The sequence below is a fragment of the Rhinolophus hipposideros genome (genome assembly GCF_964194185.1).
Source record: "Rhinolophus hipposideros genome assembly, chromosome: 8".
NCBI classification, from domain to species: Eukaryota; Metazoa; Chordata; class Mammalia; order Chiroptera; family Rhinolophidae; genus Rhinolophus; species Rhinolophus hipposideros.
The window spans coordinates 93,850,068-93,866,160 of NC_138054.1; the positions used below are offsets into that span (position 1 = coordinate 93,850,068).

Genomic DNA, 16,093 nt, shown 5'->3' on the forward strand with positions numbered 1-16,093 from the left:
TCCCGTGATTAAACACTGACCAGCACGTCTCAGGTCAGACCTGAGGAGGTCCAGCCGGCTGGGCCAAGGTGGCGTTTTCTTAGGCTCAAGCAAACGCGGCTTGGTCGGGGGCAGCGCACCCTACACATGCGTATTTGCGGATAATGGACCTTTATTGCTATTATGCTATAAGCTGTGACTGAGGGTTTCTTCCTGGAAGTGGAGGTTTGCAGGCTGTGTTGTGTCACCTGTGGCCACCTTGTCAGGGCCGCCCCACCAGCCCCCAGGGACGTGCTGTGTCTCACCTGCACGTGTAGCGCTCCTTGCCCTTCCTGAGGATGGGGTCCGAGAGCGTTGGGGGCGGGGATCGGAAGTTGAAGGGGTGGTGGGGGAGGGGCTGCAGGGAGCCACCAGAGTCTGCCTTCATGGCGGCAAAGCTCTCCAGCTTCTCTGTCATGGTCTCAATGGCTGACATCTGTTGGTACGAGAGTGGAAAAAGCTGGGGGACTTCCCTGAGCTGCCCACCCCAAGGTGGGCCCACCCCAAGGGCACCTGCAGGGCCTTGATGACAGAGCACCCCAGTGGGCCAGGCCACGAAGGCCACGTGGGCCCCCAGGCTGTCACTGGAACCAGCAGTGTCACCGCATATTCTTGGCCATTGGGCTGGATTCTTTCACTTCCTGCAGCCAGCCCTACTCCTGTCCTTCCCTGACAGTCTAGAGTCCAGGCTGTGGAGCTGGAGGTGACCTTCAGCAGCCTGCCTGTCTGTCTGGTTTGACGAGACAGGGATGCAGGCTGTCAATGTATGTGATTATACACACCCTTATTTTAAAACCAGCCAGCCATGCCCCACTGTCTTGACCCCTGGCCAGCCCCCTGGATGTCTAGTTTGAGTTAAAGACAGAATTATATTTAAATTTGTTTTCTGAGTCTTGAAAAACTAAGATAGCTGCTTGAATCTCAGGTGAAAGCATGGATCACGGGCTCGAGGCAGCACTGCCACCTCGTGGCAGCAGGCCATAATTGCAGGCAAAGTACTAAGATCCAACAGCCTGAGTCTAGTCCCCAATGCTCAAGATGATAGTGCCAGTGTGACCCGGCACAGGACACGGTAATGTGCCCAAAGGGAGCGGTCTCTCTGCTCCTTGGAGATGCCAAGAGCTTGCTCAGGGAGGAGAGGGGGTGTGGCACTCCTCATTCCCATCTGGTGGGCGGAGTTCCGATCAGAATCCCAGACTGTTCCTGTCTCCTGAGGTTTGGGGGCTTGGGGACAGGGGAGGGACAGGGCTGATGGAGCTGCAAAGGCCTCAGCAGCACTTCCCCTGTCTCCTTCCCTGGACGGAGGGGTTTGCCTGGAGCGTCTCCGCTGTGAGCCAGGCCCTGCGGGAGGCAGGGTGGGGGCCTGGACGGGAAGCACTGTCATGATGGCACAGTCCATCAGGGTGTAAGTTGGGGACAACAAATTGGTGACGATAAAATCACCCAGAAAGGGGTTAGCGAATGAAAAATGGTGTCCGCCCATGTGACCCAGGTCTCCCTGTGGGCCAGGGTGGCAGGGCTTCAGGCTCACCATCCCTGTGTGGCAGGCACGTTCTCCCCTCAGGCTCACAGTGCTTCCTGTCCTGGGCTGACCCCCCACCCCGGTCGCTGCTGAGGCAGATGCACACTGCACCCTCCGCTGCTGTCCAGCCTCTCACTGGCCCCGCCACCGCCTGGACAATGGGAACCCCCAGAACACAGACTCCTGCCCATCTGCCTGTGGTCTCCGTTTTAGCCACAATCTTGGAAGGTTCGGGAATTCTCCACCACCCCAGACTCCCCAGGACCCCCAGAAGTGGTGAAGGGCTGTGGTCCCCTGCACCCTGGGGGCCCACCTGCACGCCAGGCGTCCGAAACGGAAGCCCCTGACAATGGGCCTGGCACCTGACCACCAGTCTGACTGCATCTGACCCCAGAGGCGGTCAGTTATCTGGCCCCAAGTGATGGTCTGACCTCCGGCCATTTAATTAGGTGACTTACTGGTCCCCACCTCCCATCACAGCTCCACGCAGCTCTGGGCCCACAGGGCAGGCACAGGGGGCTGACAGAGGGGACAGTGCCCCCCCCTCCTCAGGCCTGGGTGGGGCTCCGAGGCCGCTGCAGGTCTGCTTGCTCCACAGGGTCAGATATCCCGGCTGGGCTCCCGCACAAACACAAACACAGGATGCGCCTGGTTGGCTTGTCGGCTTTTTCCAGCCCGTCCGAGGAAAATCAGGGGAAGTTGTGACCCAAACTCCACGGCCCCAGCAAAACAATGGGAGGCACTAAGTTTAGCTGTGAACCCAGGCAGGGTGCGGGTTTCACAACCTGGGGGTGTCTGTCCAGGGTGGGAAGCTCTGAGAGAGAACAATGCCCCGTCTGGGGTCGGGTTCAGGCCCGTCCCACAGCTCAGGCTCCTGGGCCCTCCAGGTTTGGGGCAGGAGCCCTGTGGCTCTGGGGGGTCTGGGCCCCAAGCAGTGAGAACAGGTAGGCATGCGGCAGGGAACTGGGAAAGACTCTGCCGGGCTCTGCTGCTCACCCCAGCTTTGGCCACCTCTCTGTGCCCACCCCTGGGAGAACGTGGCCGGAGGGGCACACACGACTGTGTGCAGACTTGGGGGGTCTCTTTCCCAGACTCCAACTCTAGTCCAGCCGACAGCCTGGCCACCCTATCCAGCCCTGGGGGAGGGCGTTTATCCTGCCCCCACTACTGGGACCCTCTGCCCTCAATGGCAGTCCCTCCGCTTCTCTCCTGCTCCTGCGTCCTTATGCCCTTCTCTCCCCGCTCTACACGCAGGCCGATCCTCTCCTGGTCTTCTCACTTACGTACACTCAAGGACTGCTCACGTCCACACCTCTGGGCTGTTTCCCGTCTTCCCTTTTATGTTCAAAATTCTTGGATTCACTCCCGGCTTACTCTGCCCACCACCCATGGAAGTTCATTTCCCTGCTACAGCTGATCCATGGGTCAGTGGGACCCTCGTGGGCCAGGGTCCTTGGCCACCCCACGGTTACCCGTGGGGTCTGCAGGGAGAGAATCCTGAGCATAGGACAGGAGGGGAAGCTGAGGCCCACTTTGGGTGTATGGCTTGGTCTGGACGGGCCTTGGGGCTCCTGTCTGCCAAAAAATGCTGCCTGGCCCACAGTGGGTCTTACCTGGGGGTGGAAGAGCAGTGGGGACGGCCGCAGGTACTTCTCTTTCAGGGCTCCCACGGGGTCTGGCACCTTCCGCTTCTCTACCCTGCTGGACAGCAACACAGAGGGTTACGTACCCCAGCGAGCGGCCCGCCGGGCTCCTGCCTGTGCCCCATCACTCACGAGGTGGGAGACCTCACCACAGCGGCCTGGCTTCCCCGGCCCACCTGATGGCTGTGAGGACATCCATGACCTGGCCACCCTATTGCCTGTGTGACCTCCTGGCTGGCTGCCTGCCAAACACTGGCTCAGGCCCCCTCTCATGCTCCCCACCACCACATGCCCAGTGCTAAAGCCCGGGTCTCCCTAGTGTCCCCCCAAACACTCCAGCTGTGGGCGCCGTGCACGTGTCCATGCTGGAGCCTGGAGTCTTCTCTGGAGCCCCGGGTGCACCGGCCTCTGCCAACTGACCTGTCAACCCTGCGAGGGGTCAGCCCTGTCGGGGACACTGGGCTTGCCACAGCAAAACGTGGAGCACAGAGCAGGCTGCCACCCACACTCCGACTTCCCACCCCTCCTGGCCCTTGGCCTGGGTGCTCTGCCCGACTGGGCAGGTAAACGTGAGTGACAAGTGGGTCCCATCCTGGGGAAGTTACCAGGGCCTCCAGGCAGGTTCTACCGCAGACTTGCGAAAGTTGCTAGAGATGACAGTTCTAGAATGTTTCTCAAATGGTGGTGACAACTGTTAACCACAGAACAAGTGGAGGAGGTGGCTGGGATGGCGTCCGGCAATGCCTCGTCTCACCTGAGCCCCTCCTCTCACTGTTTCTCAGCAGCACCTGCCTCAGTCTCCCCTGAGGAGTGGAGATTTAATCTCCACTTTGGGGAGACTGGCCACCACCCCACACCCAGACATAGCCCCTCTGAACAAGCCTGGGACCAGCCGCTCCTGCTTCGCTCGTGCGAGGGCCTGGTTCGGTGCCGGGCTTACATAACTCTCACGTGTGAGTCTGCCCTCCAGGGGAGTCGTAGAGGCACTGACGGGAGCAGGACGGGGGATGGCCGCAAAGGGGCTGAGGGTGGGAAGACTGCACAGCCACCCCAGAATCCCAGAGGCAGGAGTACCTGGCAGCTAACGCCACGGAGACCCACAGCCCAGTCCAGGAGCGAGAGGACAGGAGATGGGAAGGTTCCCCTCCCGGAGGAATAGAATAAACCTCTGGCAGTGGCCATGTGCGTGTGTGGAAACTGGCTCGGAGAGCGTCTCACTCTGCAGGACTTAACCGAGGGCCTGCCCGGTCACAGCCGGACCGCGTTGGGTGCGGCCCTCTGAGGCAGCACTGATTGCTCAGAGAGAAGGGGGACCCACACGGGAGGAGGAGGGCGACGTTCGTCTCCTCTTCTTCTGCCTTTTTTGCTCATCTGTGTCACACGGCAGCCCCAGCAGGCTGGTGGACGGTGGGGATCCCATGGGCATGCTGGTGGGCAGAGCAGGAGGCTGCCTGCCTCCCCCACCCTGGCACCTCTGTCATTTGTCTCACGTGTACCTTCAGCAGGTGTGACCTCCTCACCTGCAGGCCCATCCCAGGCCCTGGCCAGCCCCTCAGGGAACAGTGGGCCACAGGCCCTCAAGGCGGCCACGTGCCCCCTTACTTCCCGCACCAGTGGGTGCACCACACACGTGTGGCCGAGGGACTCACAGAGCCAAGGCCTGTGCCAGCTGCAGCAGCCTGTGCGGGCGCCTCCAGGCTCCCTCTGGAGCCCAGCTGCCCACGTGCACAGCTCTCTTCTCGGGGTCCGGCCTGCCCAGCGCCCCAGGACAGGTGCGGTGGAGGTCAGACCCTCCCCTCCAGCAAACCCATCTGATCAAAGCCCGCCCACAACCTGGGGGGGACTGAGTTGGCCCCTCACCAGAGGGGTCCTGACATTTGTACACCCTTTCTCTCCCCTCCTTCACCTTCCCCCGACTTCCCCAGACCACCAGACACCCCCAGATGGGGCTCCAAAGAGCAGCTGAAGGGAAGCAGAGACACTGGGAGCAGAGGAAAGAGCGAGAGGAGTTTTGAGGTCTGGTCCAGAGAAGACAGATGGAGAAGCAGGACGGGCTCAGGCAGGGCAGCGGGTACCCCGGGGCTGTCAGCAACAGGGAACCCTGTGTATCCAGGAGACCCCAAACCTGGCTCTGGCTAGGCGTCCACCCCAGGAACAGGCCTAGCCAAGTGTGCGCTCAGGCACAGAACACCCCCAAAAGCTTAGGAGCCCCCATGAATCCACCAAAGGCTATGAACCTCCGGGGAGTGTGTGAGTGTCACCTCCCGCACGCTGACCCCGCCCAGCTGCCCAGCTGGGTGGTGCCCAAGTGGGACAGCAGGTGAGGACAGGGCATGTTAATACCTGTAGATTGGGTCCATGAAAAAGGGTGACGGCTTGGCATAGTGCAGGGAGGGCTGCTGGGGCAGTGGCGTCGGGCACGCCTTGGGCAGCCCCTCGCCGGCCCCCAGCTTGCGCTCGCCGTAGACGTGGTTCTTGCGGGGCTCCCGCCCCCCGCCGTTCTGGCTGGCTCGGACGCGGCTGCCTATGCTGAGGTCCAGCGGCTGCTCCTCGCCGGATGCCAGGGCCGGGGCGACCTTGGACGTGGGCAGGACGGGCTTTGCCTCTTTGGGTTTGGTGGTGAGATCAAAGGGGGACTCGGCACTGGGGCCGCCCACCTTGAGGGCGTCCCGGGGCGACTTTGGCTCGGCTTTGACCAGCAAGTTGTGGGCAAGGGTGCGGTCCGTGAAGGGGTAGAGGGAGTGTGGGAAGTTGGGCAGGAATTGAAAGGGAAACACCGAGTGGTAAGGCAGCGCGCCCAGCTTCTTCTCCTGGATGCCCATGAAGCCGGGGCCGAAGTACTTCTCGGCGATGGAGGCGATGGCCTTGATGGAGTCGCCCGCCGCGCCCGACGCGGTCAGCAGCTGCTCGTCGGGCGGCGGGAAGAAGGAGTGGTGGGCGTAGAAGACGGGCACCTCGCCCACGCTGTTCGCAGCCCCCGGGGGCGCTGTGCCGCCCCCAAACTCGGGCTTGCTCTCGGCCACCGAGCTCTTGTCCTGGGCCTTGTCGCGCTCACTGTCCAGGTCGCTGTCCAGGTCCGAGCCTGTGCCCGTGGTCGTGTCCAGGTCCGTCCCGCTCGTGGTGTTCATGTCCTCAAAGTCACTGCCGTCCGACAGCTCGCTGCTCCGGGTCTTGAGCTTCTCGGCGTACGTGTCCTCCAGGCGGCCCTCGAACTTCTCCTCGGCCCCCGCGGCCGCCGCGGCGCCCTGGCCGCTGTTGGCCACGGCGGAGACCAGGGGCAGGGCTGGGTTCCCCAGGGGGCTGGGGAGCTTGGCGTCCTGGGTGTGGTTCAGGGGGCTCTTGAGCAGCGGCGTGGGAGGTAGCAGAGGCGGCCGAGGGTACAGGGATGGAGGAAAGATGCCTGGGAAGCCGGGCGTGAGTGCGGGGAAGGCCGGCGGGGCCGCGGAGAATGGCAGGCTCCCCGGGTGCGGCCTGGACGGAAAGTACTCGTTGAAGCCCAGGCCGGTGTGGTTGAGGCTGGGCGGCGGCTTCGCCTTGTCCATCATGGGGCTGGGGGTCAAGGGCAGGCCCGGGGAGAAGAGGCCACCTGGCGTGTACTGGCTCTTGCCCTCGCAGAAGCGCCGGTGCTTATTGAGGGAGGAGGTAGTGCTGAACATCTGCCCGCAGTCCTTGCACTTGATCTGCGTGCGGCAGTCGGCATGCATTCGCTTGTGGCGACACAGGTTGGAGAACTGCGTGTAGGACTTGTGGCAGACCTCACCTAAAGCGTCAGCGGGAAGCGAAGACAAACACCGTATGAAATTACCGGGAAACCCTGGGCTCCGGGGACTGGGCCACGGGCCACTTCTGGCTCTGTCATCAGAGCAGCCGTGCTCGTGTGTGAGCACACGTGTGTGCACAGGGGTGCGTGTGTGGCCACATGAGCAGGCGTGTCTGCATGTGTATGTCCAAGGCAGTGTGTGCGTGCATGGTCATGTGACATGATGTGCTCGCATGTGTGTGGGCATGTGTGCAGGAATGTATGCAGGTGCACACACATACATACGTGAATGTGCTGTCCGTGCATGTGTGCATGAGTGTGCAGTGTGTATGTGTCCCTGCACACGTGTGTGCACACATGTACAGTCATGGGTGCCTCCTACCCTCAGTGACCAGCATGGATTGCAAGGACCCCCTGTGCCTTCCCTGGGCCCCTGGGCTGGCTCAGACAGATCTCACCGCCCCACTGGGAAATGGGGTGCAGTGTCAGTGACACTGCACCAGCAGAGAGGAGACCACGGCCACCCAGATCAGATCTCCCGCTGTCTAAAGAGTAAAATGCCCCCAGCTACCCTGTCCCCTCTTTTGGTCTGAGGCCCCGTTTTGTGCACCCAAAAGAGGGAAACCAGCCCACTGAGGGGTTCTTAGTTAGGGAGTCTGAGCAGTGTGAGGTCACCATTTGGGGGTGGCCTGAAGGTGGGGTGGAGGGAAGCCCCAGGCAGGGCCATGCAGAGAGGGGCTGGGTCCATGGTTCAGAAAAGTGGAACGTCGCCAAATGGGGGTGAAGAGGCAGCGTCAGGCTCTTGCTGGCAGACACAAGTCTCTGCTCTTAACAGGAGAGGGCAGTGCTGGTCAGAGCCAAACACCGGGACCCAGAGGCCCAGGGGACCCATCTCGGCCATTTTCCCAATGGCCTGTGAGCTAAATATCAGTGAATCACCAGCCTTTCTTTCTTCTCTTGTTTTTCTAGCAGTGGGAGGAAGACACACACACACCCCACAAGCGTGTCTCTCTGCAGGACAATTCGTGTCCTAAATGCAGCCCCGGTGGAAACAATGGTTTCAGCGTGTTTCTTGCTCACCACAAATGGTTGGCTGCCTGATGTCATGCTATTCTAGCTGGGAGCTTCGCCCCTGAGATTATCATGTTCTTTAATCACAGTATCTATTCATATGAATAGCTCTGCCTTCCGAGTTGTCTGGCATGGCGGGGCGTTTTCAGGGCTGAAGGGGAAGGACGCGCCCTCATTTAATCCAATCTGCCCCTTTGGGCAGACGCTGGTACAGAGGTGCTTCCGCTGGACGGTCTCCCACCCGGCCTTCAGCGGGCGTGAGGCCGGTCCTCAGTTCAGGCCTGGCTGGACAAGTAAGTGACCCTCACAGGCCCCCGGCCACCAGGGGGCTCTGTCAGAGCCTCGTTGGTGGCTGCTGTCATGCTGAGCCTGGAAGCGTGCCTGGGCTCAGGGAGCCTGCGCTCCTTGGTTCCCACCCACCCGCTCCCACGATGGAGGGGATGTGCAGAAACGCTGGGGCTACAGAGAGGCCCCATGGAGACTGAAGTCTAAGATGCACGTCCGGGACCTGGGACTGCCAGCAGCTGGCTCAGAGCCGGGAAAAGGAGGTGGCTGTCGGCAGGGGCTGGGAAAGGCCCCTGCACGTGGGGACCAGCACCTGACCAAGGGTGTCTCCGGGTCCGGTCAGGATGCAGGGCGGCCCTGGCCTATATTCACCCCATCAGCAGTTCCTTTTCCTTGTAGGGTATGTGCGTGGGTACACACACCCATGCACTCCAGAGAAGGTCCTTTTCTGAAAAGTGTCCACAAGGAGACTGTCATCTATGTGTCCATTCTCTCTAACACACCCGCTGGCACACCCTTAAGCTCCCTGGTGCAGGAGGTACCACCAGGAAGTGACGCTGCCTTGGTGTGTGGTCAGTGAGGCGGGCGGGGGGGCGTCCAGGCGCGTCTTGGCACTGCCCTGCGGGGGTTGTGGGAGTGCAGCCAGGTGCAGCCCATGACGCACACAGGTCTGTGCACACCAGAGCCTGCACGGCTGCGAGCCCGTGCTCCTTCGAGCGGCTGACCTGTTCTCCAAGTGCTCCGTCTGCACTTTCTCATGTGTCTGCAGTGACCTTCCACGCCTGACCACGGGGTCTACCATGTGCCCTGCTGCGGTCTGGGGGACCACAAGACTGTATTGCACATGTCTCATCTGATTTCTCAAATTTGTGTCACCCTATCAGAATGGAACATGCCCACATGCAACCTGGTTGCGTGGGGCCTCTCTCTCTCAATTCACCCCGTTAGCCAAAAGCCGAGGAACCCAGGTGAGCATAGAGCAGACAAGACGTGAGGTCTGCTGATGCCCAGCAGGCCGGTCAGGCTGCCAGTGCTCCCCATCTCGCATGGAGCCTGTGGGGGGAGTGGGAACAGACCCTCCCAGAGCGCTGTGCTTCCCGAAGCTCACGTGATTCACACGACCCAATGAGACTTCACAAAGCTGGTCTGCATGCCCAGAAAGGCAGTAACTTTGAAGCCTATCTGCAATTTTCCTGCTTCTAAGCTTCTTAAAACCTCCACGCTCTTATTGGATGTGCTCACATGTATCCTTCCCCCAGTGGACTCGCTGTGACGGTCACCCATGGAAGCAGGATCACACCTCCGGCTACACAGACACAGCCCCCAGCCTCACTCCCACCAGCTCGCTTCTTCCCAGCCCCTCCCAGAGGCCATGGGCCCTGCCCCGTGCAGGCGGCCGGGCTGCTCACGCCACTGCTCAGATGCTCTCTCTCCAGTGCCTGCGGGTCACAAAGGTGGTGGTGTGTAGAAAGACGGCACTAGTGGACTTGGCCTGGCCTTTTGCTTCTTCAACTCTGGGAGACAGTGACCCAGGTGGGTTGGGATCTGACTCACCTCTAGCAGGACAGCTGGAAGCTTGAGATTGGGGCAGTGGGTGGGTGGGGACATAGCCCCTGACAAAGGCCTGACTGGCCAGTCAGCATGGCCTCTTTGGGGCAAGCATCCAGTGCTGAACAACGCTCACTAGGGAGAGAACACCCTGACCCCAAGGCCCAAAGCTCCCAGAGTCACCACCCCTCACACTGATGTGATGGAGCCTGACAAGTTCCAGGCCACTCAGCCCAGGGTCAGGAGCCAGACCCCTGGAGCTAGATTCTGGGCTTTACACAGGTCACACACTGTCTGGAAACCTCAGTTTACTTCTCTGTCAGTTGGAGATAGTGCAGCCCCCACTCCCTACGATTTGTAAGGATGCCATGAAATAATGTGTGTGAATGGTGACTCAGGCCAATGCAGGTGTGAATGGTGACTCAGGCCAATGCAGGTGTGAATGGTGACTCAGGCCAATGCAGGTGTGAATGGTGACTCAGCCCAATGCAGGTGTGAATGGTGACTCAGCCCAATGCAGGTGTGAATGGTGACTCAGCCCAATGCAGGTGTGAATGGTGACTCAGCCCAATGCAGGTGTGAATGGTGACTCAGCCCAATGCAGGTGTGAATGGTGACTCAGCCCAATGCAGGTGTGAATGGTGACTCAGCCCAATGCAGGTGTTAATGGTGACTCAGCCCAATGCAGGTGTGAATGGTGACTCAGCCCAATGCAGGTGTGAATGGTGACTCAGCCCAATGCAGGTGTGAATGGTGACTTAGCACTATCATGTGTGAAATGATTGCTCACTGCACTGCTAGGCAGATAGGAATCTTCTGGGACACATCCCTGGGCTGGCCCATAAGGGCCCCCCTTGTAACCTCTGACCCCTTTCCTATTACCCCCATCACTCACTACCCAGATACACCTGGCCTCAAGGCCACTGTGCCCATGGCCTGTTCTGAGCCCCCTCTACAGGTGTCCCCTCAGCTCACTCCCTACTTCCTCTGTGTTCTGCTATAGTATCTCGTCCCACAGGCCCTCCCATCACATTGACAGGAGCAGTGCCCACCTGGCCAAGCCCCTGGCACTTGGAGAGTCTCCTACCTCCCCTCGGCTCATGTGCCTGTCACATACATATACATTAACGTGTATATGGCTTGGCCTCTGTCCTCTCCATTGTTGGGGAAGCTCCACAAGCACAGGCCCGTTATGTACGGCTGAGCCCTGCCACCTGGACAGCACTGCTCACACAGCCTGGGCTCCCCAGGGGCTGCTGAGCCCATGACATGAGACTCAGTGAGTGCCATGGCGGTTGTCACACCTCCTGGAGCCCAGGTGGGGTGGGGCAGAAGTGCAGAGAGAGGAGGGGCAGGGAGGGCGGCCCTTCCCACTATCCACCACCCACCTTGGTCACTGCAGCGATAAGCAGGGGAGGAACCAAGGAGGGCGGAGCAAGGGAGATGAGTCTCCTAATGAGGGCACGAGGGGGCAAAGGGATGAAAAGACAGCGCCAGGACAGCACCCAGGGCCTGGGCTTCATGTCGGCAGCTGCCACGAACCCTTTCTAAAGAAACAGGGGTCTTGCCAATGGGGCACAGCCTGGAGACTTCCTGTCTTGGCCTGACCCCCCCAGGCACCCTCATGTCACTTAGGGGCCCAGCTGGGGGACAACTTACATATGAAAGGTTTGACCGTGCTGTGGATGTGTTTGTGTTGCTTGAGGCCGGAGGATGTGGCGAATGTCTTCCCACAATCCGGGCAGGCGTGGGCCCGGGCGCCGACATGCTGGGAGCGGATGTGCCGCTGCAGGTTGCTGGGGTCCGTGAACACCTGGGGACACAGACGCTGTCGGCTGGTGCCCCCGCCATCCTCCTTCTGGCTGCTGGATGGGGTCTCGCCACCCTGCCCCTGCCCCAGGTCTGGCCAGGACAGGTCTCTGCTGTAGTGGTGACCCCCCGGGGGCCTAAGGAGAGCTGTCAAGGCTCTCCCAGACTCTGCTCCCTCAATAGTAGCTCCTGAGAGAACTGTGGTCATGTGGCCACGAGGATGTGCGCGGCAGGAACGCAGTAGAAGCGCTGTGCTCGTGCTGCCTCGGCTCGGGGGCTCGCCCTGCCAGCCTCTCTTGCCACATGGCGGGGCCCTGCCCCATCCTAGCTGTCTGACCCACTTGCTCTCATGTGGGAGCAACAGGCATACATGGGCATGTTACCTTCACGCAGTTTTCACATTCGAAGCGCTTGCCGCTGTCGTGGGACATCTGGTGGCGGATGAGGTTGGACTTCCAGTTGAAGGCCTTGGGACACTGGTCACACTTGTACTCTCGCTCCTCTGTATGGACGACCATGTGCTGCTCCAAGCTGTGCAGTGGGGACAGGGGTCACTGCAGGGCCATCTGCCCCCCGGCTGCCCAGGACCCACAGCCCAGCATGGCCCGTCAGAGCACCCCCTCCACCCTATTCCCTGTTCAGAGAGCAGAGCGAGTCCCACCTGCCCTCCGGACAGGTCAAGGGGATGGAGGGGCAGAGAGGGCCTTCCCCGAGTGAGCTTAGGCCCTTATCCAAGACAAATGCCCAGGGAGTCCCCCGCCCACACTTCCTATGACTCTTCTGGACAATCTTGACCTTGAAGCCAACCTCGGAGCCATGAGCAAAGGGGTCCAATGTTCCATGAGCCCCAGAGTGGGAGCAGGGCCCAGAAAACACAAGGCCACCCTCTGAGTGGCCTCAGGGTGCTCGCTGGCCAAGCCGGGTTGAGTGCCTGCCCGCCAGGCACGCACAAGGTGGTCGGCAGGGAGTTAAGGAGCGGGTCTCCAAATGAGATGTGATGGGTGGAGAGCACAGCCGCTCGGGCAGGGCTGTGGCGGCACGTGGATGAACGGGCAGCTCTAATCCCTCCTCTCGGGGGAAACCCTGCTTCTCCCCCTGTCCCAGGTACACCGTTAATCTTCATGAGCAAAGCAGTAATACATCACGGCCCGTTAATTACGGGCCCAGCCAGCCATTTAGATCAGAAACGCTTGGTTCTCGAACACCCGGCAGATTGTATCTTTTTCCCTGTTGTTAATTGTGATTTATGTGTTTATGTAAAGAAAACACGGACCCTCTTGAGCAGCGCTTACCGCCCAGGGCCTCAGTCGGGATTTGCCCAAACGCTTATTTCTGTCATCTGTTCAGGGTGGAGGGTTTCCTGCCTCCGGGGAGGGAAGGGGCCTGCAGTGGGCTTGGCGATCAATCCCCCGCAATCCCACAGCCAGTTAGTGACCTGATGGGTCTGTACTCTGACTTTGCAAGCCTGCCCCGGGAGGAAATTTTCAAAGGCAGGGGGTGGAGGCCCAGGCAGGAAAATCTTCCTGGTTCGCTGGAGCTCGGGCACACCACGTCCTGGCTCTTTCCCCACAGCGCCTGATCTTTCCCAGGGGTTCTCAGGGCCTCCAGCCTCTAGCCCCCAGGTCCTGACTCCAGCCTGGCCCCAGGGCAGGGGAGGGCCAGCTGGGGCCTGCTCCTGGCTGAGGGTGTCCAGCTGGCCTGACACTCTGTGCCCATGTCTGTGAGGTGTCCCGGGACAGGCGGGTGCCGCCTGTGGGGAGCAGAAGCAGGTGACTGTGATGGGGGTAGGGGGCCCCCTGGGTGCTACTGCCCCGAGGCCCAGGCCACTCCACCAATCCCTGGACGGGGTGTGGCTGCCGCCGCAATCTGCTTTCAGACCTTTGCACAGCAGCAGCCCCGGGGCCTTTGCGTGTCTCCTGGTCTCGCTTGTGTTCTGGCTTCCTCCCCATCTGTCTCTACCACTCTGCCCTGATGCACGAGGGCAGGCCCAGGGGTGTCTCCCCTGAGCTACACGTGGATCTCCCAGGAGTTGGGGCTCTGACCAGGGACCTGCCTCCACGCCGGAGCCTCCCCTGGCCAGCTCACCGCCGGCTCTGTCTGCAGTGTCAGATGAGAGGGCGGGGTACCTGCCCCTGGGCTGTGCCACACTGGAGGGGCCCCTGGGCCTGTCAGGGACAAGGGCCGACCGCTGGCCCTCTCAGGCTCCCTCTATGTTCCCAGGTCGCCGGCCCTGCTGGCTGCCTGCAGGGCCGGGGGTGGGTCAGCACCTGTACTTGCTGGGAAACATCCGCTCACAGTCCTTGCACTCGTGGGCCTGCCCGTCGCCGCTGCCCAGGCCCTCGGGCTTGAGCTCCTCGCCCAGGCCCTCGTATAGGGCGGCCCCCACGGCACCGCACGCGTACTTCTTGTGGCGCCGCAGGTCCAGCTTGGACTGGAAGAGCTCGTCACATACGTCACAGCGGAACGTGGGCTCCTCTGCAAGAGAGAGAGGTCGGGAGGTAGGCGGGTGGGCCCCAGACCTGCCCCAGAGCCCAGGGCCTGTGAGGGGCTTGCACGGAGGCCGGGGGCCTGCCCCCACCTGGCTGTTCCGGCTCCTGCTTCCTTCCCGCCCTTTTCCCGGACCTAGGAGTGGCTGACCCGAGGACATGGAGGCCACAGAGACCCCTTGTCTGCATCGTAAGGAACACTGGGCCCCTTCCTGCATCTCAGGAGGCTGCTGTGGGCTTGAGAAGGCCCTGCGCTCGCTCGGGAGCGAGAAGGAAGCCAGGCCAAGTGCTTTGTTTATGAATTAGGAGAAAAAGGACGACAGAGCTCTAATGCATATCATAAATTATTGCGTCAAGGTCAAACAAATTAAAGGGAGGGCAGCTATTATTAAGTTTACGAGGCGGCATCCTGACCAGCGTGCCAAGGCAAACAATCAGGCCAGAGCTGTCAATTTCCTGGGGGGACGACCTCCGGCCCATCCCAGGCTCCCCCCTCCCCGCCTAGCGGCTGCCTCACAGCCACTTTTCCCCAGAGCACTGTCCCTTCTGCCCGAGGAGGGCCCCGCGTCCCCACCAGGTCTGGAGATTGAACGTGCACTGGAGCTCTTGCACAAATGAATTGGTGTGCACATGTGTGCTTCCTGTGCATGGGTCTGCAGCTGTGCTGGTGTGTGTGCTGTGTGCATGGGCGTGCAGCTGGGTGACCATGAATGTGCACGAGTGTGAGTGTTCACGCATATCAGCATTCTTGTCTGTGCGTCTTTGTTCGAACGCGTCAGCATTTTCGTGCCGCCGTACTCATGCTTATACTGTGTGTGTGTGTATTCACGTGTACACGAGTGAGTGTGCACGTGTGCTTCTGTGTGTGGCTATGTGTGACTATTTGCACATCCACACCCTGCATGCACGTGCATGTAAGTGTGCCTGGGGCTTTGGACATATGGGCACGTTTGTGTGTTCCTGTGTGTGCTTCCTTTGCACACGTGAGTGTGTATGTTTCTGTGTCCCCATGTGTTGTGTGTATGTTAAGCATACACATTGGTGTGCATGGCTGACCATGGGTTATGCGTGTTGAGTGTACATGTGTTTATGTGTGCATACGTATATGTGAATATGCACTTGTGTTCATGTGTGCATGTGTAAATGTGTGTGCAACTGTGCGTGTGAACGTGTGCCTTTGTGTGCACGTGTGTGCGTGCATGTGCACACACACAAAGGCCCCTGGGCCCAGCACTGAGCAGAGCCTTCATAACGTGGGCTGAGTGCTGCCTGAAAGGGCCTGACCCAGAGGGGTACAGGAGACAAAGAGGCAGGGGCGATGGGGGCAGCAGAAGGGGGGCTGCCTCCTGCTCCCTTCCTGTGTCACATGTACCCCGTAAGTGTCTCAGCGTGCGAAGGAGGGTGAGAAGCTGTGCAGGTTAGGTGAGCGGGCTGGGAGAGGGGAGCCACCTCCTCAGGACCGAACGGCGTCCCTGAGCTCCAGGGTGGAGGCACTGGTGGGCATCCCCACTGGTGGGCCCCTAGGTCCCCCCCCCCCGATGCCCAAAGGGGAGACATCTGCAGAAGCTGTTCTGAGATGCCCAGCCAAGGCCCTGGGCGTTGGACAACACCCTCGGAAACAGAAGTATCGCCTTGCCAAATGTGACTTTTGTTCACGTCTTTGCACAGAGGCAGATATGTGGGTGACAGGGAAGGGCTGCTGGCCAAGAGGAGCCCTGGGGACACACGGGCACGTGCATTTGGGGCAGGCCAGACAGCCCCAGTCCAGGGAATCAAATTACAGTGCCCAGCCCTGCTCTGGGCTCACAGCAGTGGGGGCAGGAGCCATGACCTCCCGGCCTTGGGAGGCTCTGCCCCAAATACCTTCTGGACAAACCTCCCCTGAAACTCACCCGAGACACATGTTGTAAGTAGGCTAGAAGGAGGCAAGAAGGCCAGCGGTCCACACAAA

At 60.6% G+C, this 16,093-nt stretch overlaps 1 protein-coding gene across 5 annotated transcripts in view; it reads right to left on the bottom strand.

Moving 5' to 3' along the window:
• Positions 1–16,093, bottom strand: part of PRDM16 (PR/SET domain 16) — a 314,562-nt gene that overhangs the window by 15,546 nt on the left and 282,923 nt on the right. For 3 of the 5 annotated variants that reach the window (XM_081057128.1, XM_081057126.1, XM_081057130.1), the window contains 6 exons: positions 13,924–14,131; positions 12,040–12,187; positions 11,507–11,660; positions 5,527–6,943; positions 3,154–3,241; positions 285–454 (listed from right to left, as the gene is read on the bottom strand). In XM_081057128.1, coding sequence (XP_080913254.1) covers positions 285–454; positions 3,154–3,241; positions 5,527–6,943; positions 11,507–11,660; positions 12,040–12,187; positions 13,924–14,131 — 2,185 coding nt within the window. The remainder of the gene's footprint in view (positions 1–284; positions 455–3,153; positions 3,242–5,526; positions 6,944–11,506; positions 11,661–12,039; positions 12,188–13,923; positions 14,132–16,093) is intronic. The other 2 variants (XM_081057129.1, XM_081057127.1) reach the window with 1 other exon arrangement.